This window comes from Pleurodeles waltl, chromosome 2_1 (genome assembly GCF_031143425.1).
Source record: "Pleurodeles waltl isolate 20211129_DDA chromosome 2_1, aPleWal1.hap1.20221129, whole genome shotgun sequence".
In the NCBI taxonomy this organism is placed as follows: Eukaryota; Metazoa; Chordata; class Amphibia; order Caudata; family Salamandridae; genus Pleurodeles; species Pleurodeles waltl.
The window spans coordinates 905,566,790-905,593,788 of NC_090438.1; the positions used below are offsets into that span (position 1 = coordinate 905,566,790).

Genomic DNA, 26,999 nt, shown 5'->3' on the forward strand with positions numbered 1-26,999 from the left:
CAACGCACTCAACACAGGCATCCCAGCAAAAGACATCCAACGACTCCAATGCATCCAGAACGCATCCGCCCGCCTGATCCTCGACATACCCCGCTGATGCCACATCTCCCACCACCTAGAGGACCTCCACTGGCTCCCCTTGGACAAGAGGATCACCTTTAAACTTCTCACCCACGCGCACAAAGCACTACACGACACCGGACCCGCCTACCTGAACAACAGACTCAACGTCTACGTCCCCTCCCGCCAACTCCGCTCGGCCAACCTCTCCCTCGCCATCGTTCCCCGAATCCAACGCAAGACCTCCGGCGGCAGATCCTTCTCCTACCTCGCCGCCAAGACCTGGAACTCACTACCGACCTCCCTGCGCCAGACCCAGGACCTAGGACCTCCTCACCTTCAGGAGACTCCTCAAGACATGGCTCTTCGACCGATAGCAGCTGCTCCCCCCCCCCCAGCGCCTTGAAACCCTAACGGGTACATAGCGCGCTTTATAAATTGATTGATTGATTGACTACACTCTCTTTGTACCTCCTCCCTGTGGAGAGTGGGGCACATCCCTAATCCTATTGGGGGGGGATCCTCCAAAACAAGATGGAAGATTTTCTAAGGCAGGGGTCACCTCAGCTCAGGACACCTTAAGGGACTGGAGGGTGGTTCCCCCTTGTTTTTCTCATTATCTCCTCTGGACTTGCCGCCAAAAGTGGGGGCTGTGTCTGGAGGGGTGTGCATCGCCACTAGCTGGATGAGACGTCCAGAATGAAGACTGAATTGGACACTCTAAAAGCAGTATGCCTGGATAAAAAGGATGAATTCTGCAAATGCTACAGGCCCTATGACGGGAGATACTTTCAGCAGAGGGTTCAAGCCCCTCACTGGCAACAACACCGCCAGCAACAATCACGTTCCCATTTCTACCCTCGAAGTCCATCTAGAGGAAGAGTTCTGTAACAACACCAACCTACTATACCTGCAGGAAAGTATTCTGCCAAACAATGAGGAGTTTCTTCCCCCTTCAGTAGGGAAAGTATTGTAAATCACCTGGAAGAGTGGCGGTCCTTTACCAGAGACAGATGGGTCTTAAATATAGTACAGAATGGCTATTCTCTTTGCTTCAAGTCTCCTCCTTCAAATATTCCACCAGCTAAAACATCAAGATATCTGATAGATCTCTAGCTGTCAGAACTCAAATCCTTTTTGATGAAAGAGGCTATAGGGGAGGTCCTGTGTCGTCAAAGGAAATCGGGAACCTATTCCCATTACTTTCTAATAAAGAAGAAAAGAGCAAAGCAACAATTCAGACCTGTAGAAAGCTGGTTCTGTATATACTATACCAAAATGAGGTATAGTGTGCACGGAGTCCAGGGCTTCCCCAGAGGCTTAACAGAGGCTAAAGTAGATAATACTAATGCTCTCTTTAGTGGTAGTGTGGTTGAGCAGTTAGGCTTATTGAAGGGTAGTGCAAAGCATTTGTTGTACACACACAGTCAAGAAATGAGGCACACACTCAATGACTAACTCCAAGCCAGTTGTTTTTATATAGCAAAAATATATTTTGTTTTACTTCATTACTAGAACAAGAAGATCTTTGTTGCAGGTAGGTACAGTTGTAATTGGGTATCAAGCATATGTATCAAATGTACTTTGTTTGGTTTTTGCAGGTAAAGCCGTTTACAAGTAAGTACACTTTTCAATTTCGAAAGTTGACACACTGCAACTTTTCATATAAGTCAATGGAGCTCTGGTGGGTAAGTGTTAGCACAGTTAAAAGGTAAGTGCACGACCTACAATTCCAGTCTTCGGGCTAGAATTTCCATAGGTCAAAGTTTACGCTGACCCCAAAAGCGCACCACCAGCAATACGGGGCTAACTGGGTGCAGAGGTCAAACTTGGCTTCAGGGTTGCAATGGAATCCTGTGAGGACTGGGGGTTCCTGGTAGAAAGCAAATTGCAGGTAAGTACCTGTGGTTTGAGGACACTGGCCTGGGGAGTTCAGATCAGCACTGGGAGGGGTGGGAGAGGGGAGGGTAGCAGAGTGCAAACAAAGAGCTGGGCACCCAATGCTTTTCAATATGGGGACACCAGGGGTCACAACAGATGCTGCAGGCTCGGTCCAGGGGCTCAGTTCCCGAAAACGAAAAGCTGGACAGGCATGGGAGCCGCCCGCTGGACATTGCTGGTAAATGTCGGTCGGATTCCCCAAGGCCAGGATGCTGCGGGTGCAGGGATCTCCTTGGGCGTCGGGAATCTGTTGGATCCAGTTGCGGTCGAGGGGATGGGGGGTCCTCCTGATTCAGTCTGCAGGCATTGTTGTGTTGGCCATGTGTCAACTCAGGGTGAACTCGAGGTCGGAATTGCCTGGGGATCTTCTCTAGACCGATGGGCAACCATGACTCTGGCCGTGGGTGTTGGGTGCAGAGTGGGCATAGTTTGTGGATCCGGGGCGGTTCTGGAGTCCTTTTGGAGATTTTTTCAGGACATGCCACGTTCTCTGGAGTTCTTGGTCCTCTGCTGGGCAGGCAGTCCTCTGGGGGTTTGGAGAGGTCGCTGGTCCCGCAGGATGCATTGCCTTTTTGGAGCAGGAGCCTTTGGAGCTGCAGACAGGCCAAAAGAGCTGGGGCCAAGTCAATTGTCATCTGAAGTCTTCTCTGCTGGGGTCGGCTTAGCATTCCTTCTTCTTTCTTGTTCTTTTTGAGGTTGCCAGGAATCTGGTGAGTAAGGATCAGGGGAGCCCCTAAATACTAGATTTAGGGACGTTACAGGGGTCAGAGGGCTGTAGCCAATGGCTACTGTCCGTGAGGTTGGCTACATCCTTCCTGTGCCCACTCCTTTTGGGGAGGCGGCACCAGCCTAACGCTATTGGTCCCTGTCCTCCAAAGCAAGATGGTGTATTCTGCAAGGAGTGGGGTTACTTCATCTCTGGACACCTTAGGGATGGTCCCAGCTGAAGTGGTCACTCCTCCTTGTTTCCCCTAATTTTCCTGCTGGACTTGCCACCAGAAGTGGGGCTTGGTCCGGGAGTGGGCGTCTCCATTAGATGGAGTGCCATGGGGCACTGTAACAGGAGGCCTGCGTCTTTGAGGCTCACTGCCAAGTGTTACAGTTCCTGCAGGGGGAAGGTGTGGAGCTCCTCCACCCAGAGCAGGCTTTGTTCCTGACCCCAGAGAGCACAAAGGCTCTCACCCCATAGGGTCAGAAATGTGTATGTTAGTGGCCAGCTGGCACAGACTGGTCAGCCTTACACTAAAGGGTTGGGTAAAATACAGGGGCATCTCCAAGATGCCCTTTGTGTGCATTGTACAATCAATTGAACACTGGCATCAGTGTGGGTTTATTGTGCTGATGAGTTTGATACCAAACTTCCCAGCCTTCAGTGAAGCCATCACGGAGCTGTGGAGTTCGTAATGACAACCTCCCAGCCCATGTACTTAATTTGGCCACACTACGCTTACAATGTCTAACAATGGACTTAGTCACTGTAGGGGCGTATTGCTAATGCAGCTATGCCCTCACCCGTGGTATAGTGCACCCTGCCTTAGTGCTGTAAGGCCTGGTAGAGTGGTGATTTACCAATGCTTCAGGCAGTGATTTGTGGTCTTGGCAACCTGGAAGGGGTGCCATGTCGAATTTGCCTTTTTCTCCCCACCTGGTGAGGGGTCCCTTAGGGTGGCACAATACATGCTGCAGCCCTTATGGACTCTCACTGATCACAGAGCCCTTGGTTACCCCTGGTACATTTTACAAGGGACTTAGCGGTGTGCCAACTGTGGAAACAACTGTGGGTACAGTTTAGGAAAAGGACACTAGTCCTGGGGCCTGGTTAGCAGGATCCCAGCACACACTCAATCAAGTTGGCATCAATACCAGGCGAAAAGTGAGGGGGTGGGGTGGGTAACCATGCCAAAAGGGTAATTTTCCCACAAGACCCATTCTGGATCTCAGAATATTGAACAGATATATACGCAGAGAATAATTCAGGATGTTGGCTCTATACCAAATGTATCCACAATTACGGCTAAGGTATTGGATGTGTGCGGTGGAACTCTAAGATGCATATTTCCATATCCCGATCTCCACAAAATATTGCAAGTTTCTCCGGTTCAAAGTGGGCTGTCTGCATTATCACTACAAGGTACTCTCCTTCAGCCACAAGTCATCCCCTCGAACATTTTCAAAATGCATGGCCATCGTCGCAGCATTCTTAAGGAGAAAAAAGATCTTTGTATACCCTTACCTTAATGAGTGGCTGGTAAAGAGCTCCTCTCCATTTCAAACAGAGCATTTTTGCATCTGTGTACACACTCTTACGTGTTTGGGACTTCAAATCAACTTTCAGAAGTCTACAGGTTAATCTGGTACAGAAACTGCATTACTTAGGGGCTTCATTGGATACACAGTCCGCATGAGTGTATCCTTCGTACGGGAGACTATCATCCATCAAAGTGAAATGTCACAATCTTTTCCAGTTTTGTCATCTTTCTGCAGGACATATGGTATCTCTGCTGGGAATGATGGCCTCTTGCATCTTCATAGTCCTGAATGCAAGGTTGCACATAAGGCCCCTTCAACAAAGCCTTGAAGATCAGTGGAACCAGCTATCCAGCAGTTGGGAGGACAAGTTGAGGCTATCTCAATCTGCACGACCGTCGCTTCCATGGTGGACACAGTGAGTCAATCTGATGGTGGGGGTGCCATTTCATTACGAACCACCCATTCAGACTTTGATCACAGATGCTTCTCTACAAGGGTATGGAGCTCACATGGGTTCTCTTCACACACAGGGTGTTTGGCTGGACAAGGAAAGGACTTATCATACCAATATGCTGGAGCAAAGAGCAATTTATCTTGCTCAGAAGTCTATTCTTCCAGCATTTACAACCAATAGTGTCCTTGTTCAGACAGACAACACTACACCCATGCATTACCTGAACAAAAAAGGAGGAACTCCCTCTGTTCCTCGAGGCTCAGATAATCTGGAATTGGCTTCTGTCCAGGAATCGTACAATAATAGGCATTTATTTGCCAGACGTTCAGAACATTCAGGCAGACGACCTAAGTAGAAATTTTCAAGACAATCACAACTGGACTCTCAATGACGACGTCTTGAAAGAAATCTTTCTCAAATGAGGATATCCTCATATCAACTTGTTTGCAGACGTCAACAACATGAAATGTCAAAACTACATGTCTAGATTATCCCAACCAAGTCAAAGGGGAATGCCCTCTTGATAGAATGGTCAGGGAAATATCTCTACACACCTCCACTAATTCCTCTAATTCCACAAGTGATCCTCAAGCTTGTTTGATCTCAAAACAGGATGGTACTTGTAGCTCCCAGGATGGCCTCACCAGTGGTGGTTCACAGACATTCTACATCTGTCAGAGAGACCCCACAAGAGACTTTCATGTCGTCTGGATCTTCTGTTCAAGTCAGGAGGACGGATACTACATTCTAACATCCCATCCCTGAACTTGACAGCTTGGCTCCTGAATTCCTCCAATAAGGACATTTAGGGCTCTCTACAGAATGTATGGACATTCTCGATGAAGCTAGACGTCCTGCCACGTGAAGATCGTATTCATTCAAATGGAAGAGATTCTACCTATGGAGTATACGGAATAGTTACAATCCTATTTCATGTCAGGAACATTTAATTATTTTTTATCTACTATACCTAGCTAAATCAGAGTTAAAATGTTCTTCAGTTAGAATACGTCTTCAACCATCATGGCTTACAGAAAATCCCCATCTCAAACATAATTTTTTTCAAATCCCAGTAGTAAAGGATTTCTGTAAAGGTCTTAAAAAGTGTTTCCCCAGTAAGGAATCCTTCTCCTCAATGGGAACTAAACATTATACTTTCCAAGTTGATGGGCCTTCCATTTGAGGCAATACATAAACTCTTTGCAGCATCTCACCTAGAAAGCGGCTTTTTTGATGGCTATTAATTCTGCCTGTAGGGTAAATGAAATTCAAGCTCTATGTTTAGTCACCTTACACTGTATTTCATTCCAGTTGAGTGGTTATGTGGACCTATCCTAGCTTTCTCCCCAAAGGTTAAATCAGACTTGAGCAAAAATCAGGACATATCGCTACCTAATTTCCTTCCAAATCCTTCCAATTCAGCTAAAAGGTCTCTACATTCATTGGATGTTAAAAGAGTGGTAGATGTTTATTTGGATAAGACCAAGAGTATTAGAAAATGTAATCACTTTTTTGTAAACCGTGGTCCAGTGAGAACAGGCTTAGTATTATCTAAACAGGCTATTTCTCAATGGATTTTTTCTTGATTTACATTATCATATCAGCTAGCTAACAAGTTGTGTTCTGCTAAATCTAGAGTACGTTCTATGAGAGGAAAAACTGCTACCATATCTTTGCTGACAAATGTTCCCATTGCTGAAATGTGTAAAGCCGCTACCTGGAAATCTGCTCATACATTTACTAGACATTTATTCACATTTACTTGGCATTGATTCAGATGCTAAAGCAGATACTCAAGTAGGACAGGCATCTTGAGAAATCTGTTTGGTTAAATGTTGGAACTGTTTTTAGGATTTTAAGTCCACCTTTTTTGGAGTTGGATTGCTATTCTATTCAGTGCTTATGACTATTGATGAGGATCCTGTGGAAGAGAAGGATAAATTGCTTATCTTCACGTCGAAGCCGACAGAAACCAGATGCGGAGTTCCCCAGAGATCCTCCTTGAGCCCCACACTCTTCAACCTCTACATGACCCCTCTCGCAAAGATCGTCAGACACAACAGTCTCAACATCGTCTCCTATGCCAATGACACCCAGCTCATTCTCTCCCTCACCGACAAACCATCAACAGCTAAAGAAAACTTTCGAAACGGAATGAAGGCTGTCACTGACTGGATGAGAGGCAGCTGCCTCAAGCTCAACTTCGACAAGACGGAGATCCTCATGCTGGGCCTCACCACTACTGCATGGGACGGCTCCTGATTGCCAGGTGCCCTCGGAATGGCCTCTTCTCCTACCGACCACGCCCAGAACCTCGGCATCATCCTTGACTCAATCTATCCATGACCTGCCAAATCAACACCATCTCATCCTCATGCTTCCACAGTCTATGCCTACTCTGGAAGATCTTCAAGTGGATACCCATTGATGCAAGAAGGACAGTCACTCACACACTAGTCAGCAGTAAACTTGACTAGAGCAATGCACTCTGGCCGTAATCAACAAGAAACTCCAAACTAGATTTAAAAGAATACAGAACGCCACAGCCAGACTTCCATAGCCACATCTCCGGCCACCTGAGCGGCCTACTCTGAGCTCCCTGTCAAGCGGCGACCTGAGCTCCCTGTCAACAGTTGCATAATTTTCAAGCTCCTGACAAATTCATACAAGGCTCTTCACAACATCGGGCCTGCCTACCTCAACCACCCCCTCTCGCTTTCTACACATCCTCCAGGCCCCTCCGCTCTGCTCCACTACTCACCGTCAGCACTATTGTTTTCTGCGCAGTTAAGGTCACTGCACCAGGCCCTTGCAGTCACTATCTGCTCTTCCCGACTGCCATTTAGGGGACACCTCCACTGACTCCCCTCTTGCAGGTGGTGCCTGTTACATTTTCCATGTTATTTGCCCCTCTTTTCTGGGGTTGTGATGTCTCTGTGCCCACTACTGCAGATAAGGCGCGAGGCCTGGCCCAAAATCTGGATAGCATTTCAACTGCAATTGTGTCCCCCTTTCAGGCACCTGGATGTGGGGAGGGTGTTGCTGCGGTTACAGGTGATTTGCTCAGGTTCCCCGTGTATTTGCGCATGTTCCCCCCACCTGTGACCGGCTACTGATTGAGGTCTATGCTTTATGGGTTGCTCCGAGGCCAGATCTCTGTCTGCACCTAGTTTCACGGCTGAACGCTCTCTCTCAGACTATCCCACGGACCAAGCTTCAGTCCCACTGGAGCCTTTGCTCTTCTAGCCTCCTCACTAGTGGTGTACCCCTCAACCGGCTGCATTGTCTCCTGCTCTGCTTTGTCCATTCTTCACGGCTCTTGGGTGCTGCTTCCATTACTGACTGCTCGGTTTCTCCTCAGAGCCCAATCGTACAGGGGGTCTGCTTCTGGGCATCCCCCTTACACCATCAGCTCCTTCAGTGTCTCTGGGACAGCCCTCCCCCTTTCTGGAGGTCAGAGCACAGCGGCATTAATGATATATGGCCCTGGGGTCTCCAACGGCCGCAGGAGCTCCACAAGACCCACCTTACACCATGGCAGATCAGTCCAGATCCCCCAGGTGTTTTTAACTCTTTTCAGTGTAGTGTCCAGATTCCTAGACATTGACTACAGCCATAGTAGTTTTAGACAAAATACCACATATACAAAACCTTGCGCTAGATTAGCCCCTCTTTACACAGGATGACATTGAGTGTAACAGCGTATCTGGGCATCTCTGAAAATGTTCAGGTTTGAGATCGCCAATTCTGTCTGTCTTGAATACATCCCCTATTCTAGTGACAAGACACCAAAGCCAGATCAGGACAAAAGAATCTTTAAAAGCATCTCTTGCGAGAAACTTTGTAGTAGGACTTTGTGGTTCTTGTGCACACAGACCCAGTATTTTAGTGGTCTCTGCAATGATACTTGGTTATTGGACTAACTCTTCTAGTACATCAGGCAAGGTTTGGAAATAGTTGTGAGATATTCAGATTGAATTCAAACACTGAATTATTTATACATGTTTATCCTATGCAATTAGCTTCTTTTCAAGAAGCCATGCTCAAGACATTTGCAGATGTGTCTTCCCCACCACTCCAGCTCTGGCACACATTTGCAGGATTCTAAAGACCTTCAAGTTCACAGCACAGTTATAGTTAAAAGTAAAATACCTTTACATGGCATTGCGATAATAAATGCCCTACAAACAAAAAAACATAACTGCACATTTTTCCTTCTAAAATTATTTAAATATAATGGAAAACTCTTAATAGGAAATTCAAAAATCTGAAATTATGTTGTTAGGTTTCACCCTAGTCCTGACCCTAGCCTTTAACCTGTCCATAATGCTTATCTCAATATCTTGCTCAATGTCACATATCCTAATTAAATTTCAAGCCCTGACACAACTTCTAACGTACCACCATATCTAATGTTAAACATTAATTGACCTCTAACCAATTCTCGTTACCTAAATGTATATTTATAACTAATTTCAAGTTCTACCACTTTTTAAAGCTATTTAAAAAAATCTGAAACAAAGAAGTGTTCTTAATTGTGGCATTTCTTTATTTTGAATATATGCTTGCAGTATTCGTACATTATTTCTTTTGTATTACATATTACTGAACTTTTAATGGTATTTATAAGTGTGTAGGCCCTGCTTCCCACTCCCTCTCCTGTTGGTGAATGGAGGCTGATACAGGTGAGTGCGAGTCTGACAATGTTTTGCTGATTTTTTCCTCAAACATGGGATTGCAGTATGATTCACAGAAAACAAGTACTTTGCACACATCATTTGAATGAAAGTATCTGCAGCCTTCTGCTATATCAACATTGACAGGGCCATTTAGTATGTAGATATCCATCAATATTATAGCAACACAAAAGGATGATGGACAGAGTGCTGAACAATGCACCGGAAGCAAGCATCCTGGGACCGGTTTCAGGGTATCACCCTTCATCAGCCGGCTAGCTTGAATCCAGTGGCACAGTGAGCCCAGGGTATGCCCAGACGTGGGTCCCGTGCTCAATGTGCCACTGGATTCAAACTAGCCTGAGTTTAATCCGTTGTTCTTTTGCTCACCATGCCACCCCAGTTTGGACCCAGTCATATGCAAATCAGTCTTGACCCTATTCCTCATGGGAACAGTCCCACCCGAACTGCCAGGCCAGGTCCTTCCTGGACTGGAAACAAGCATCCTGGGACCGGTTTCAGGATTTCCATCAATAATCATCTTTGGACTTATCATTTAATTTTGGGACACCAGATTAGCAGCCAGAGCCCTACCTGCTTTTCAATAAAGTAATTATGGATCACTTCATGGTAGTTTTTCAGGAGACCTCCTTGCTCCATGCTGTTATAAGCAAGCGACATGGAAGCACTGCCAGAGTCATACAGTCCTTTATATTTTGTGATCCATTTTAGCCCAAACAGGTTTGTAGTCCATGCAGGATTAGCCAGTTATCTTCCAAATATGTTTCCCTCTTTCCTCCAAAGAACGTGAGTCAAAAGGTGTTATGTTCTGCTAAGACTTGCACTGGGCTGAAATTTTGGTATAATTCTTCCATGCTGTGTGCTAGATGAATGTGGCTGGCAACCTGCCACTTGCCTGAATGTATACATTCTGTTTAAGCAAATGCTCAATAACAGAATGGAGGCTGTAAGATAATACTAGAAAATGTGAATGTGGTGGCCACTTCCATCGGTGCTTAGTATAGAAAAGAACAACCCCCCCCCCATGAGGAAATCAAGAGACATAAATAGCTCCTGCCACTACATGAAAGTAGCTTTCATCTGAAACAAAATTCCAATATGGAAGGCAGCCAGTCTTTGTGGAGGAGTGACCAGGGCCCAGTGGTTCCAACAGTCAGTTGGATTTGATTACTTCCTCCTGTTGATCCGGAAGCTGGCTCCTCTAACTCAATCCCACTCCCACCGCTACTATCTGTCAGCCTTAAAAGTGCGAGTGCCAGAATCATCTTTTCAAAGGAGTAATAGATCTGGTGCGTTCACAAATATTGCTGGATGCCACCACCCTGGCTTATGCTTATGCTTGCAAGCTTAATACTTGAATGAAAGATTTGCCTACAATGGTGATTCTAAACTAAATACCTGAACTGCAGAAGGAGTGTTTCTTTGCTTTTCTTTAGGGTGAATACTTTTGTGTCTGGATGAGATGCTATCACTGGCGGTTCTTGCAGATCTAGGTTTGTGGAACGCGTTATCTTTCTGTCTCTCGTTGGCTTTCTTTGAGGTTGTTAGACAATTGATTTCACTGTTCTGTTAAGTTAAAAGGAAGCCCATGTCTTCCCATACATATCGATGACTGTCTTCTAAAAAGTAGTTTAACTTTTGACTCATTGAGCATATTGTGTTTCTACTTAAATATGCGTTCACCTGAGTATTTCTTGGCATGGTCCAAGAGAAGCCTTAGCAGTTGTCAGATGTCATTCATCCTATCCTGCTGTTCCACCATGGTCTTTTTCACTTTGCTTGATAGTCTTATGCATTTTCTGGTCACATAGGCTTGCTTGAGGTATTGCAGTATAGTTTTGATGAATTTGGAGCTGTGTATTGTGATGGTCATCAGCAGAAAGCTCTCCCAGTGCCCTTTTCCTCTGATATATTGTCATGCATGCATCACTGCTTGCTTGAGGGTCCTGGTTGTACCACAACTCTGAGGCGTTTGTTTTGAGAAACCTCTCTTGATATGAAGGTTTCTTAATTCCACCTGAAATAGATGGGCAATGCGAGATAAGACAAAAAGCAGACTTGCTGTCCCATCCTGCGAGTGAACACTGCTCTACAAGGTGTGACAAATTATTTTCACTAGTAAGGTGCCTTGCTAATGAAATTGTTTCAGATTCAAACCATGTGCAGCCAAACAGTTTAAGGACATTCCATTGCAAGAACCTTTGGGTACTTGTTCCTTGTAGCCTAGGACTATCCTGTGCATACTATCCTGTGCTCCCTTTAGTACTGCTTTGAATCTGTGGGCCTGCTGTATGAAATAATTGATTTTGCTGGCAATGTAGAAGGACTAACTTTACACCTACCCTGCATTAGTGATATTTAAAATTTATTTCCAAGTCCATGAATGTTCTCTACGTTTTTAGGAACTTAGAGCAAGATCTTCATATACTTTTGAGTTGAAAAGGTTCTGCATGCAGAACTAAAGTGATAACAGTGACCTAAGAACATGCTTTGCCTCCTTTAATTGGCTATGTCTTTTCTACACTTATTTTATTATAGCCTCTGGATAATGCCTTGCATGGGTGTTCATTTTTCATTACTCCATAGATTAAGGACTTTCAGAGGCCAAACAATCTCAGTGGGAGAGCTTCATCCTCTATGGTAATTGAACATATTCTTTTACACATTGACATACCCTCCATTTGAGCATGTACACAGATAGATTCCATAGAAGACGGACACCCTTGAGTATCTATTGTACACTCAAAGCAGCACTTATTCAGTACTCATGATTTTAATGGTGACCCACAAGGTCAATAATTATGCTTACTAATAGGTAGATTTTCCTACCATGTATAAATATTTTGGAGGGTAATTATTCACTTAGATTCCACGTGGTTTTACATTTGAACTTTGTTTTGTAGGATCAGCAGTTTTCATCCCTCCTCTCTGATAATAGTCTAACCAGTCAAAGTGCAACAAATTCACAGCAAGTCATATTGGTGAGCCATTCAACAGAGCACTCAGAAACGATGCCAGACAACACAGATGAGATAACTTATCAGGTACAAAGACTATATTCGTAGAGTTTCCTTATTACACACTAAAAACAATAGAACCATTTTTTTCTTTCAGATGCTGTGCTTTCTTTACACATTTGTAGTAGAGTGGTCAATCGAGCAACTTTCTTTGTGTGTTTAAGTGCTATAGTTGTTGAGCTTGATGATGTAGAATATTTTATGTGTTTTCTTTTGCAGGGTGAAATTACCTCTAGAAACAGCTGCATCTACACTTATGACTCAAAATATTGTGCTTCTGAGAGCCCAAAGATTTATTTTCAAATGTTGATACTGTATACTGAGACTTAACCAGAATTGTGTTTCTACGGTGGTGATTACTCAATGTGTACTTCTGTGTTACTCCTTGTTTGAACATACTGGTGAGGGATCATACATAAAATATCATTCTAATTGATGATTCTAACCGCAGATTTCTGAAGTTTAAAATTTCCCTAGGTGCCAGACTGGATCCAGCATAGCACCGGCGAACAAGTAAGTGGCTTTGTGTGGCTCATTGTCAACTCCAATCTGCCATGGGACTCACAGCTGGAGCCACATATAAGCACCCCTCAAGAATGTTGATGTCCTTTTTTTCTTGCTGTTCCTTCGCACATTGATTTCCCTTTATTGTCCCTTTATTGCCTCAGCCTGCACACAAATTGGTAGTCCAAGGGACAATTTTGAGTAGACTGGACTACTTTAGTGCATTGCTGCATGGGGCGCTGGTATATTTGATCAGTAGACTCTTCACGGTACAAAGACTGACAGCTAAACTTGCCCCGACTAAAACTAGAATGGACTTTTCACCAGCAGCCTTGAAAGCAACACACTGGCTACCTTTGGAGAAACAAATTATATTCAAGGTTCTTTGCATAGTCCACAAGGCAGTACATGGAAATGGACCAATACTGTAGCAAAATAAGTTTTACTTCTATAGACCAAAAAGAAACTTAAACTCCTCGTCAGCTAACCTGATTCAGATACAAAAATTCAGGAAGTTCAAGGCTGGTGGAAGATCCTTTAAGACCAAAGCAGTGCAGTTATGGAATAAATTACCAACCGAATTTAGGTCCAACAGGAATCTGGCTAGTTTTAGAAAAGAACTAAAAAACTTGCTTTTCCCAAAATAGACTCAGGACCATAGGGTTTCTGATGTTATGATAGGGAGTCTCGGGGGCGTGGCTAGCTGGGCCAACATGGTGGACGCTTAGTTAGAGAGCTCCATCGAGGCTCTAACAAATCCTGAATTCCTTGCTCCTCTCCGCGAGCCCAGACTATAAATCACCTGCGGAGGAGCTGGATGCTCGGAGGAGGATCCCCGACCCGGTTTTTGTTGGCCGGGGATCGATCACAGGCTGTTTCTGCTGCCTACTGGGGCGTGGCCTCGACGGGCCTATACGCCGCGTGTGGAGATCCACGGTGACGGAGGTAGTAGGACCTGGCCCCGAGGATTCCTGGAGGCCACGGAGGTTGCTGGGGTGCCAGTGACCCCCTCAGTATGCCATAGTGCATAGCGGCCTGCCCGGTGGAGACAGTGAGTGGGGACCCACCGGGCGGTCTGGGCGTGATCTGGGTCAGGCTGGGCACAGCAATGGGGCTCCGGACACCTTGTTGGTGCATGGTGCTGTAGTTCAGACCCACGAAGGAGGTCGACCCCGCTGGAAGAGGACTACCAACCCGGGGTTTCTGTTGGCCAGGGGTCGGGCCCGTATTGTCTCTGGGGCTGGCTAGGGCAGGATCTGGGCAGGCCCGCGTTCCATGCGTGGTGATTGGCAGTGGCACGGCGGACCTGACGGGGGGAGATGGACTTGGCCCCCGGGGACCTGGAAGAGCTCCGGAGACCACCGGGGGCCCCTGTGTGTCGCTGGGCAAAGCGCCTCGCTCTGGTGGGGAAGCTGGGCCGGGGCCTGTCGGCTGATCTGGGCGTGTTTTGGACCCAGCCGGGAGCGACGACGGAGAGCCGTAGCCCCTCACCGTTGAGCGGTGCAGTGACTGGAGCGAAGGAGCGGATTGGACCTGATACGCATTGCTGCTCTAGGTTTTGGGTGGCTGTGCGAGCGAGGCTGACCTCGCTTTCTTCCTTGCCGGCGGCGGCCCGGCTGGAGCGGGGTTGCGATCAGGGGCCCGGCGGTTGTAAGAGACTGTTCAGCTGGACTGGGGGTGCAGCGCTGAGGTGGGCTGACATTCTTAGACTCACCTCGGCTGATGGCTGACTGTTTGCATGGCACCCTAGAATTAAGGTGAGGAGGAGGGGCCCAGCGGGACGTCCTTTTTGTTGGCTCCAGACCGGGGTTGACTGCGGAGAAACACCGGTCCTCCGGTATAGTTCCTTATTGCATTGATTAGGACCTGCCTGGTGGGAAACTGTTGAGCTTGCGAGCCGGAATGGTACTTACCCTCACCTTTGCACCGTCGGAGTTCGGCTGCTGGCAGTCAAGCCTATAACCTAGCTCACTGACCTGGACCGGGACGTGCTGGTGATCGGTCTCCTATATATAGGCACATTTCATCATTTCGGGGACACCTTACACCCAGTGGTTGAGTTGGGGGCACTGATACTACCCACTGCGGTAGCGGAAGAGATTGTGGATACATCTACCCGCTTTGCCACCCTTGGGCTTGGGAAACCCCCTGGATAAGTTATGGTATATTGGTAGATCCTGAGAAAGAGATATACATGCTGTAAACCCAGTAGCTATGAAGTTACTGTGACCTCTGGAGCGACGGGGGAGATTTGCAAGTCACACTGATAGCAGAGACTGTCTATCCCCGAAGTGTCTCCCTGAGTTCACCTACCTATGTGGTTTTTGCTACTGCCAAACTTTCCTATAGCTAGTGCAGGGTGATTTATAAGCACGGGACCATGTGCATTTATAGGAACTTACTTTCAATTTGGTCGGGGGCAATTCCTGAATCTGGTTAGACTGTGATGATACACAGGTGTCTGTTTAAAACAATGCCAGGAATACATATATGCTTGTGCTATTTTAGATCGAATTGCATTCAGAGGTGCTCCCACACGTATCTGCAGTGACGAAGCGAGTAGCCCGCAGCCTTGTTTGCAGTCTTGATCATAATCCTGCCAATCCCGAATGACTTCCAGAAGTAAGACCAGAAGTAAGGTCCCGCACCGAAAAACCACAAGTGACTTTGGAGAAAAGAGCATGGAGGATCTCACGCAGCCCACAGTGCAAGCTACCCTTGAGAAGATCCTGGGCGCCATAGAAGACACGAAAACTACTCTGAGACATGACATTAACCAGGTGGCTGTGGAACTGGGGTTGCTGAGAGCGGACCATCATAAATTGGTGGACAAGGTAAAGGAGACAGAAACAACTATATCCGAGCTCGCTCCGAAACATGATAGCCTTGCAGCCACTGTATCCCTTCTGACAGAACGAATGCAACGCCTGGAACGTCGGGTAGAGGATGCAGAAGGGAGGAATCGTAGAAATAATATACGAGTAGTTGGCCTCCCGGAGGGTATAGAGGGATAAAACATGGTGGAGTTTCTCGAGGGATGGCTACGCACAGTTGTGGCACCGGACCACCTTACACCCTTCTTCTCATTAGAAAGGGCACACAGGGTCCCCTCCAGACCTCTGGCACCAGGAAGACCCCCTCGCGTAGTGGTGACGAAATTAATGCATTACAGAGATAGAGACTTCTTATTACAAAGGGCCAGAGAGGTCGGGCCATTCGCTGTGGAAAATGGCACTGTGACACTGTTCCCTGACTTTACCCTGGATGTACAGATGAAATGTGCCTCCTTCATGGTGGTTAAAAAAGCCCTCCGGGAGGCGGGGATACAGTACTCCCTCCTCTTCCCGGCTAAGTTAAAAGTGATCCTAGCTGACAAAACTTTGTTCCTACAGACACCTGAGGAAGCATGGGACTGGTTAGAAGCGAAGGGGTTGACAGCGTGTCAGCGCAGCCGGGGAGAACAGGCCAATCGGGCTGGTAATAGAGGACGGAAGAGGAGGCGTAATAGGGATTGACCACCAGCGAGACCAACCGTAGCCCAAAAGGAACTAGGAAGGAGGGAGGCGTTAGATGCAGCGGCCTCTGTGTGTGGTCATGCATCTGTGTCCTCCGAGGAGGGTTCCAGTGGCTCCAGAGCGGCCCCTAAGGTGACTCCACAAACGGCTGATGAACTGGTCCAAATAACTTTTAGTCTGGTCTTACGGAGTGGAGGTCTTTCATGGCAGGCCTCGGCAGACTCACCTGTGGCCACCCCCTCTACTGGTTTCTCGACCATTTGAAACGGAATGGCGAGAACTTTTTCTGATTTGTTGATATTACTGCACTGTTGCAATGTTTATTGGGCAACCTACAGTTGGAGAGGCGCCCTTGGGAATGGGAGTTGGGGTTTACAATTGTGTTTATTGATGGTGACGGGGGTACTAAGAATTTTCCATACGCAGTTTAGTGGCCAAGGGGAGGGATCGGTGACCTGGGAAGTAGGAGAGTTGACCTACATTTTGTACTCCAAGATGGCTGAATATAACTTCCTGACGTGGAACATCAGGGGTATATGGGTTCGCCCACTAAACGACATAAGATATTATCATATTTGAAACGGCGGGGAGTACATATAGCTATGTTGCAGGAATGTTGTACCTCATTGCTCCTGAAATAGCTAAATTGAAACGTAGATGGAGGGGACAAGTATTTGCTACCAAGCATTCCGCTTATGCCAGGGGAGCGTTGATATGGGTAAGACCGGGAGTTCCCTTTGAGGTTAAGAACACTGATGTTGACCAAGAGGGCAGGTTTGTCGTAGTGGAGGGGCTGCTTCATGGAATCCCGATTATTATCTGTAGTGTATACGCCCCTAATCAAGATCAGATATTCTTCATGCAACGTTTGTCCAGTCATCTTACTCGCCAATGCGGGGGGAGCTGTTACTTGGTGGGGATTTCAATAGTGTAGTAGACACAGATTTGGACCGCTCTACTCCACCTCTCACTGGAGCAATAACTCATAAAATAGCTAAATATTCACTGGAATGGATGCAGGGTTGGGGCCTGATAGATGCTTGGAGAGCTCAACATCCCACGGACAGAGACTACTCATTTTACTCTAACCTGCACCGGTTACACACTAGAATAGATCGAATACTTTGCTCTGTCGATATTATACAGCATGTAACTCACACTGACTATTTGGGACGTACCTTGTCAGATCATAATCCCTTATTACTTACATGGCGGCCCACTGAAGATAGACCCCCCATTCCATTATGGAGACTAAACACTTCAGCCTTGGAGGACCAAGCATACAGGGAAACACTCCGTTCCTATATCACAGATTATATCACCTTTAATATGGGATCTGCATCATCCAGGAGCGTGGAGTGGGAAACACTCAAGGTAGCAGTGAGAGGTCACTGTATGAGCCAGTCAGTTGGGATTCAGCGCACACTAGAACGGGAACTGATGAAATTAGAAAAATGTATTCACATGGAAGAGAGAGCTGAGAACGGTGCAGGAGGGGTAGGAGATAAACTCAGTGAGACACGGACTTTACATTCCCAGATTGAAGAACAGTTACGATGTCATAGTGTGCAAAGATACTTAGCATCAGTGCAATCGGAGGAGGGCAGATCCGGGAGGATGTTAGCGTGGTTGGTGAGACCAGGAGGTGAGGGGTCGCCCATAGTGAATGTGCGAGATATGAAGGGGGAGCTAAAGTGTACGCCTAAAGCAATTAATGACGCCTTTAGAGAATATTATACTTTTCTATATAGACGATCGAACATATTGGGACTGATCAGTCCCTGGCCTATTTACACTCACTACCACTAAGCCCTCTGACGAATGACGATAGGGACTGTCTGGGTGGCCCAGTGACGTTCGAGGAGGTGCAGGATGCTATATCCCAACTGGCAGCTGGGCAAGCCCCAGGTACTGACGGACTCTCAATGGACTTCTATAAGAAGTACTCTGCACTCCTTGCCCCTAGATTGGTGGAGATGTTCTCTGAGGCATTCCAGTGGGGGTTTCTTCCCGCTTCCATGAGGGAGGCCCTGGTGTTCCCCCACTCTAAGCGGAGTTCCGGCGAGGTATCGGTGTCCGACTTTCGCCCATTGTCCATGTTGAATTGCGATTTTAAAATCTTAAGTAAAATCATGGCTAATCGACTTCTCCGATATATTCCCAATTTAACACATGGAGATCAAAATAGGTTCATTCCGGCACGAAATACCTCCCCGAACCTCAGACGCCTGTTTGCCCTCCTACATATGCCAGGCGACCCTGTTGGCCATAGATTTCGAAAAGGCATTCGACTCTTTGAGATGGGATTTTTTACGGACTGTCATGCTCCGGTTGGGTCTGGGAGCGGAATGGGTGCGCTGGGTAGACCTGTTATATGCTTCTCCGTTAGCGAGGGTAAGGACGGGTAGATCAGTGTCAGAGTCATACCCAGTTTACAAGGGCACTAGACAGGGGTGTCCACTGTCCCCATTGTTATTTGTCTTGGCCATTGAACCCCTGGCAGCCCGACTGCGATTGGAGGGTAGAGGTAGAGGAGTAATGTGGGGACAGGGGGAACACATTATTTCTCTTTATGCAATGATGTCCTCATATATTTAAGAGATGGTGAGACCGGACTGCATTGGGCTCTTGGGGAATTAGATAATTTTGGAAGTCTCTCTGGACTAAGTTTGAACAGAGGCAAGACCTTTGTTTTTCCATTGACGGCGGGAGGTCAACGTTCTGCAGCATGTCCAGAGGATGTGGTATGGGCCCCACGCACCTTTAAATACTTGGGAATACAAGTGTTTCATGATTTGAAAGATCTTCGTGAGGGTAATGTAGGCAGAGCACTGCGCTCGCTTCGCTCGTCTGTGGGCTTTTGGAGATCTCTTAAGCTAACCATATCAGCTAGGACATCTCTATCCAAAATGACAATGCTCCCGTGCCTCCTCTACTTCTTTACTAATTTACCAGTGTCTATACCTATGGCGTGGTTCCACAAACTAAACTTGTTGCTTCGTGATCTCGTTTGGGATCGAGGCCGTAGGCGTACCTCACTCCCTGTTCTCTGTAGGCCAACCCTCCTGGGGGGTCTCAGTGTCCCTGATTTTGAACTATACTACATAGCTTGTCAGCTACAATGGATAGTCAGGTGGCTTACAGGGGAAGGCTATTTGGATAGATACACTATCAGTGGAGTGAAGGATAGCGACTGGATACTAGCACGTATGACGGTTCGACTAGGGGCAAATAGGGAGGAAAATATCCTACTGAGAGTTGCAATGGATTGCTGGAGGCGTTGCTCACAGCGAGTGGGGGTGGGGATGGCTTATTCCCCGACCCTACCTTTGTCACTACTAGTGCAATACCCTATGGACGGATCACGGATGAGGTGTGGTCTGGGGACCTGGGCGAGAGCAGGGATTGAGACCGTGGGAGATTTCTTTCGAAATGGTGTATTGCGGTCGTTCGCAGATATGACTGAGAACGATGGGGTACCGATTGGGCAGTGTTTGGCCCATCAATATTTATCTCACCGCATTAAGCAACACTGGGATACGATTAATGCAGAACCTGATATACACGAGATCTTGCACCTCTTCTTGACCTCGGGTGGAGATAATTATCTGGTCACTACGATCTATAAGACCTAGATAGAATGCATAATGATCCCCTTACAACAGTTACGGGGATGCTGGGAAAAGACATTGGAGGTTGATCTAACGGAGGCGGAGTGGAGGGGAGCATTAGCACATCCTAGGATAGTATCCCGGAATACACGCTTACAACACATACAATATAATTACTTACATAGAATGTACCTCACCCCTCACAGGTTAAATATAATTTATGGGGGTGAATCAAGATCATGCCCCAGATGTATGGCCCGGGATGCAGATTTGGACCACATGTTATGGCTTTGTCCGGGAATACAGCGGTCCTGGGAGGGTGTAATATGAGATTTGGAGACGGCTCTGGGAGTCTGCTTGGCCCCTACGTCTGTGGTGTGCCTGTTGGGCCTCCACCCAGGGGTAGCTGTTAAAACGGTGACTGCCCGATTCTTAGATTTGGTATTAGTACTTAATAGGAGACAAATTGCATTAGGGTGGAGATCACCTGAATGCCCCCCTCTAGAGGTATGGAGATGTGATGTCTCGCGTTGGGCAAGGGCTGAAATACAGGTTCTAAGGCGTGAGGAATCGAAGGGAATGCGTCAGAAACCCAATGGGAGGAGCTCATAGGAAAATGGGAACAGCGAGATAGTGAAGAGGAACCCTCCCGGGGTTGATATAGGTACTAGTTGGTTGTAAGTTGAAAATGGTGGTAGGCACACTGAGACAGCAGGCCTGCTCACCGACACTAGGTATGAAGTGGACGGCTCAAGCCCAGAGAAGACTATAGTATAAAGACCAGATAGTGGTCATATGCAGCTGACCCTGTGCTGCGTGGAACGTGATGATACCATAACACATCTGCCCTTATAGCCAAGGTGACCCTCCAGACAACCTCGAATTCAAAAGCATGTTGACTGTGTGGGTGTATAATTACCGGGCACCGGGACCTCTCTCCTTTCATAGCGGACAGTTGCCCTTGTTAGTCACCATCGTGTAAATAGTTTGCTGGATTCAAGTTGAGCATTTATATATTATATATCTTACTGTATGTGAAACACTTAATGCTTAATTCTTCTTTAGATAACCACACCAACTATGAATAATTTTCCAGATCGGAATTATAAGGAAATCCGGGAATGTTACAATATTTGCTGGAACTGACTCCTGCTTTTAGTTACAATATTATATTTGTCTTGTTGTTTTGTGTGAGAAAAAAGCTAATAAATATATCTTTAAAAAAAAAAAATGATAGGGAGTCTCAGGAGGTGTTTGCAACATCTTGCCCAAGAGTGTATTTTTCTGGCTGAGCTCACTATAGCTCCTTGATGCATGTAATGGTGGATGTTTGCGCTTTAGAAATGTTGATTCATTCATTCACTGATCCATACATAACCTTTTCTTTTCAGTTGGTGAGATTCTTCTCACAATGTCTCTCCAGTGTGCAAGGAAACAAGCCTCCTTCTCAAACTACAGGGTGTAAGCTTATAGGGACTGTTGCAAACAGATTTTTGTGACAGATCCCCATGAGATATGTCTCCAGTGTCTGGGATTAGGCCACAACTCGAAGTAATGTGAGGAGTATGTCCAGATGCACCCAAATGGAATCCAGGAACGGAAAGCCTAACTGTATATTGCCAAATATGCAAGAAGTCACGTATGGCCCTCTCTTTCTCGAACGTATGAACGTAGACCTGTTTTCCGTCTGTGGGTAAGTAAGAAATATGAAAAAAAGCACAAGAAGTCCAAACAGGTATTGTCACAACATTGTCACACTCCTCATGAGAAGTTGCAAGTACATTAAAGTACCCCTTAGTCACGCTCCTGGCCCGCATTGAGGAGCTGATTCTGCAGTGGATTCTGATGCACACAAAATTTCTAGAGCTGCCAGTGATGCCATAGCAGATTGAAGCATGTAAGGAGGCATTTTTGTGAATCTTCGTCACCCTACTACTGTCCTCTGGTGTACCTTTAGGCTCCACAAATTCGTAGAAGCCTTCTCTCAGGCTAGTGATGGCAGGCCCACCCTTCGTTTCAGCTTTGCTTCCTGAACCCTGTTTTGGTTCAGCTCTGATTTCAGAGCTGACTTCATACCCACCACCACAGTCCATTACAGTTCCGGCTGCATCAACATTAGCTCTGACTGGGAATGTCATTTCCTTTGTCATATGAAAACCAAATCCAACTTGACTGAATTTTTATACTTTGCAGTTCCAGCATGTCCAGCATCAGTACACTCTGGCTGTGAAAAGACAGTCCCTTTACTTATGAGCCACGATCCAGTGCTTCAACATCTTTTCAAATTAAACTTCGACCAGATGTAAACCAGCTTTTGGTGATGTCGGGGAGGGTAGGAATGGATTTGTCCCACAATATGATTATAATTTTTATTTGGATGTACAAAAGGCTGCATACCTTCCCTGACACAGGAATGGGTTCTTCCCTGGCCTTTCACCAAAAAGTCAGCCTCATTCACGAGTGGCTTAAGTTCAAGACATGCAGTTGACTTCTGTGGCTTCTGTGGAGGTGAAAACTAACGTCCTCGCTGAAGTTTTACAACCTGAACAGATCTCATCCGAACCTGTACTGATGTTCACTGAAGCCCTGTTCGACACCTTAATGGGAACTTGGGATAAGTGTTGCTCCTGACCACCTGTAAACAGACAGGTTTTACAATGTCACAGACCCACCCTCAGTGACTCAGCCCTACTGATGCAGCACCCTACTTATGACTGCCTGATAATGCAGGAATTCACTACCAGAATTAATCCCTATCCTAATCCCTCCTCCCCCTCCCCTTCTCCGACAGATTACAAAAGAAATTTAGGCATTTGGAAAGAGGGTGTTTCAGTTAGCTAAGCTCACACCAGGTCATTCAGTGCCATCAGTACCAGTTGGTTGCTGGGTTGGTACTTCCATGTGTTATGGAACATGGTCTCAGATCTTGGCAGCAGTCCCAGGAGAATTCAGCACCAGCTTCTATATCACACAGTCAAGACTGGACAAGACCAACTGTTTATACAGAGCAGTTTGGGTTAATGTGGTCCTCCTGGCTTTTTAGGTTCCTTTTGACAATCCTCACCTTTTTGGCTTGAAGGCTGACTATCCTCTCAAATGCTTCAGGAACATAGAGAGAGCAACTGCACGCTCCCTTGGTCTCGCCTCACTGGCAAGCCAATATCCCCAACAAGTTTGCCACATTAGATTCTAAGTTAGGGGTTTCTCCTTAGGCAGTGTCAAGGCCCACCATCCCAACAGCAGTCACCCCTGTACTTTTGGGATCAGGGTATATGATCCAACATACAACGCCCAAGCTCACAGAGATAGCGAACCTCTCAGTCTCCAGCATCTTTTTCAGCCACCTCCACACTTATTTTGTTCACTCTTGGTGATATACGACTGTACTGTGGGAGGAAGAATCTATCATTTCCTCCCTGGATGGGAAGTCATAATATCTGACGGATGGGTTCTGCAAATAGACCATAGGGTTTGCGCCCTGCCATTCATTTCCAACACGTCATATCTTCTACCCACATCAGAGTAGTTTTCGGAGGACCATTTGTTCATTTTGCTGGAGGGAGTTCAGATTCTTTGGGAGAAAGGAGCCATAGACAGAGTCCCAGCCTCTGAGATTGGAAATGGGTGTTATTTCCCTTTAATGTCAGAAACCTTCATCCTATTTTTGAGCTTTGACCTTTCATGGAAAATATTTAAATGCTCACACTGCCGTTGGCCCTGGAAACAGGAGACTGGATGGTAGCATTGGATCTGCTGGTCACTCATTCCCATGTTCCTCTCCTGCAGGTCCACAGGCACTACCTGTGGTTCAGTTCAAGGTGTGCCACAATTAATTTCAGTTTGTTGTGCTCACTTTCGGCCTCACCAGTGCCCCTCTAGTGTTCACAAAGGTGATGGAGGGGATCACAGCACACTTTCGAAGATTGAGGGTATCAGATTTCTTCTGTCTTGACAACTGGCTGTTGAAGGCAGGCTTGCCACAGGCCATTGTGGGCACCCTCCAGACAATGGTGAACCTCTGTATATTGTAGGGGTTCATGATCAGTGTGCCAAACTGATCACACCTCACTGTGTCACAGCAGCTGCAGCATCTTTTCTTTCCACACATCTTTTCTTTCCACACCAGCCTACGCGCAGGTCCGGAGAAGAGCTACCTCAGTCATTCTTTGACTATGTCGACATTTTTGTCGTATTTTTGATGACTTTGTGGATGTGTCGAGGGATGTCCCGCAAGACTGGATTGATCCCTGCGACTCTGTCGGTGACGGATCCGCACCTCGTGTGCTTATGGTGTCTGGAGTGCGATCACGACCCGAAGTCGTGCTCCGAGTGTCAGGCCATGAACCCGAAAGCTTTGAGGGAGGGGTCCCTAAAGCTCATGGCAGCCCGACACTCGACTCTGCGGCGCTCACGGACCCGTTCGAGTAGAAGGTCTCGAGACCAGCCGCGGAGTCACCACCACTCTTTGTCCTCCAAGTCATCGGGACATTCGAGTCACAAAAAGAAGTCGTTGAAGAAGGACAAGCGTTTTTTGACTTTGCCCTGTCGATCGGATGATACGAAGCGGGAAGAGCTGCGACGTTCTAGGCCTCTGTCAACTGAGCCTTCTTCTGGGTTGGCTAAGTGCTTCCCTGACTTCCCAGGAGCCGGAGCCACCCCCCACCCCACCAACCCCCAACTTAAAGAATTTTACGAGCCCATGCACCTCACTTTTGGGCGGTCCGATCCACCTTCGGAGCCTTTGGGCACAGGTGAGTCGGTTGGGGTCCCTTCTGTTTCTAAGCCGTCAGCTTCGGCCTCGGCTCTGGAGGACTCCTCCGGATCCAATTGCAGATCAGTCCCGACGGCGGTCATGCCACGGCCAGAGTCTGACATCGACGCTTCCGATGTCGGTTGGCCCCACAATCGACCTCAATCCCATCCTCATACCCGACAACCCGGGGCTGGAACGATGTCTATCGACCCCCATTCCGTTCTCTATGCATTCTCCTGGGCCCAGGGTTGATCTTGTGGGTATGGATACGGGGAGAGTATGTAGGGGTCGTTGGACCCTTTTGATTACCAGCTTGACCCACAAATGGACTGGGTGTAGGATTTGGGTGATGCGAGTGGTCTAGACACCTCCCCTAACACTGGTATGCTCTCTCCTCCTAGCGTGGTTATGGAGGAGTGTGCTTCTTACTGTATGGTGGTGAGAAGGGCGGCAAAGGTCCTGGACCTCGAGCTTCCTTCTGTGGAGGTTAGGCCTAACATCCTAACCGAAGTGCTTCAGCCGGGGTCTTCCACTTCCGAGCCTCTTTCACCCTTTAATGAAGCACTGACAGGCATCCTTTTGGGTACCTGGGCCAGACCCACCATGGGGGCTCCTGTGAATAGGACAATTGCCCGCCGCCATCAGCCTGCGCCTTCAGACCCTAAATTCCTGACCCAACACCCCACGCCTGAGAGCCTTGTCATCCAGGCTTCTTCGTCCTCTGGCCATTCCTTGCCGCACCCCTGAATAGGAAATAAAAAAGACTGGATAATTTGGGGAAGAAGTTGCTTTCTTCCAATAGTCTAGCGATGTGGTCCGTGAACACCGCATGCCTTTTGGGCCGCTATTCCCATGCTCTCTGGGATACGATCACGCGAGTGCTGCCTGCAGTTCAGGAGGAGGCCCGGACTGTCCTGTACCAAGCCGTAACAGATGGGAGGGATGCAGCTAAGTTAATAATTTGTTGTGGACTGAATACGATCGACTCTCTAGGCAGATTGGTTGCATAGACGGTGGCATTGAGACGCCACACCTGACTGAGAACGTCCGGCTTTTTGGGGGATGTCCAGCAATCCTTGATGGACATGCCCTTTGATGGCACATGTCTCTTCGGAGACCAGGCGGACTCGGCGCTCGAGCGCTTAAAGGATTCCCAAGCCACGGCCTGGTCCCTTGACCTCGCGCCCCTACTTAGACCGCAGCAGTCCGCCTTTCGCCCCTTTCGTGGCTACAGAAGGGGCACTCATCCGTGTCCTTTTCCCCCTGGCCACAGACCTGCACGTGCTGTACAGCCCCTGCGTGGCCGCGGACGCAGGATCCCATGTTCCCGGAGATCAGGGAGCCAGCGGGTCGCCCAGTTCAACCCCTCCCCCTCCTCAGCCTCCAAGCCTTCCTAATCCGCAGGTACATCAGGAGCCAGTAGGTGGCAGGATACGTCATCACCTGCCCCAATGGCAAGGCATTACCTCGGACAGGAGGGTACTCCAAATTGTCCAAAGGGGCTACTCCCTCTCCTTCTATACTTCTCCAGCCATGCCACCTTCATACAGTCAGATATCGGAGGATCATATGGCACTTCACCGCGAGGAAGTCCAAGCCCTTTTGGCCAAAGGAGCTATAGCGAGGGTTCCGTTGCCAGAAGTAGTTTGTGGTTGCTATTCCCGCTACTTTCTGGTTCTGAAAAAGGACAAAGGTCTTCGGCCTATATTAGATCTTCGGACCCTCATTCTCTTCCTAAAAAAGGAGAAGTTCAAAATGTTGACATTGGCTCAGGTCCTATCTGCCCTGGATCACGGAGATTGGATGGTAGCGTTGGACTTGCAAGACGAATACTTCCACGTTCCCGTCTTGCCGGCCCACCGGCGTAACCTACGATTCGAGCGCTTTCAGTTTACTGTGCTCCCCTTTGGCCTTACCAGTGCCCCTCAGGTGTTCACAAAGGTGATGATAGTGGTGGCAGCTCATCTGCACAGGTTAGGGGTCCCAGTCTTCCCCTACCTTGGCGATTGGCTGTTGAAAGTGAAATCGCCCCAGACAGTCGTCTCCCACCTCCAGACTACAGTGAACCTTATGCATTCGCTGGGGTTCACTATCAACGTGCCGAAGTCACACCTGACTTCTTCTCAGATGCTCCCTTTCATCGGAGCTGTTCAGAATACTATGCAGTTTCGGACATATCCTCCCGCAAAGTAAGTCC

General features: G+C 47.5%; 1 protein-coding gene across 3 annotated transcripts in view; it reads left to right on the top strand.

The window, feature by feature from the left end:
• ZNF236 (zinc finger protein 236) overlaps positions 1–26,999 on the top strand; it is a 1,086,161-nt gene that overhangs the window by 883,112 nt on the left and 176,050 nt on the right. For all 3 annotated transcript variants that reach the window (XM_069218833.1, XM_069218835.1, XM_069218834.1), the window contains one exon: positions 12,306–12,446. In XM_069218833.1, the coding sequence (XP_069074934.1) occupies positions 12,306–12,446 (141 nt within the window). The remainder of the gene's footprint in view (positions 1–12,305; positions 12,447–26,999) is intronic.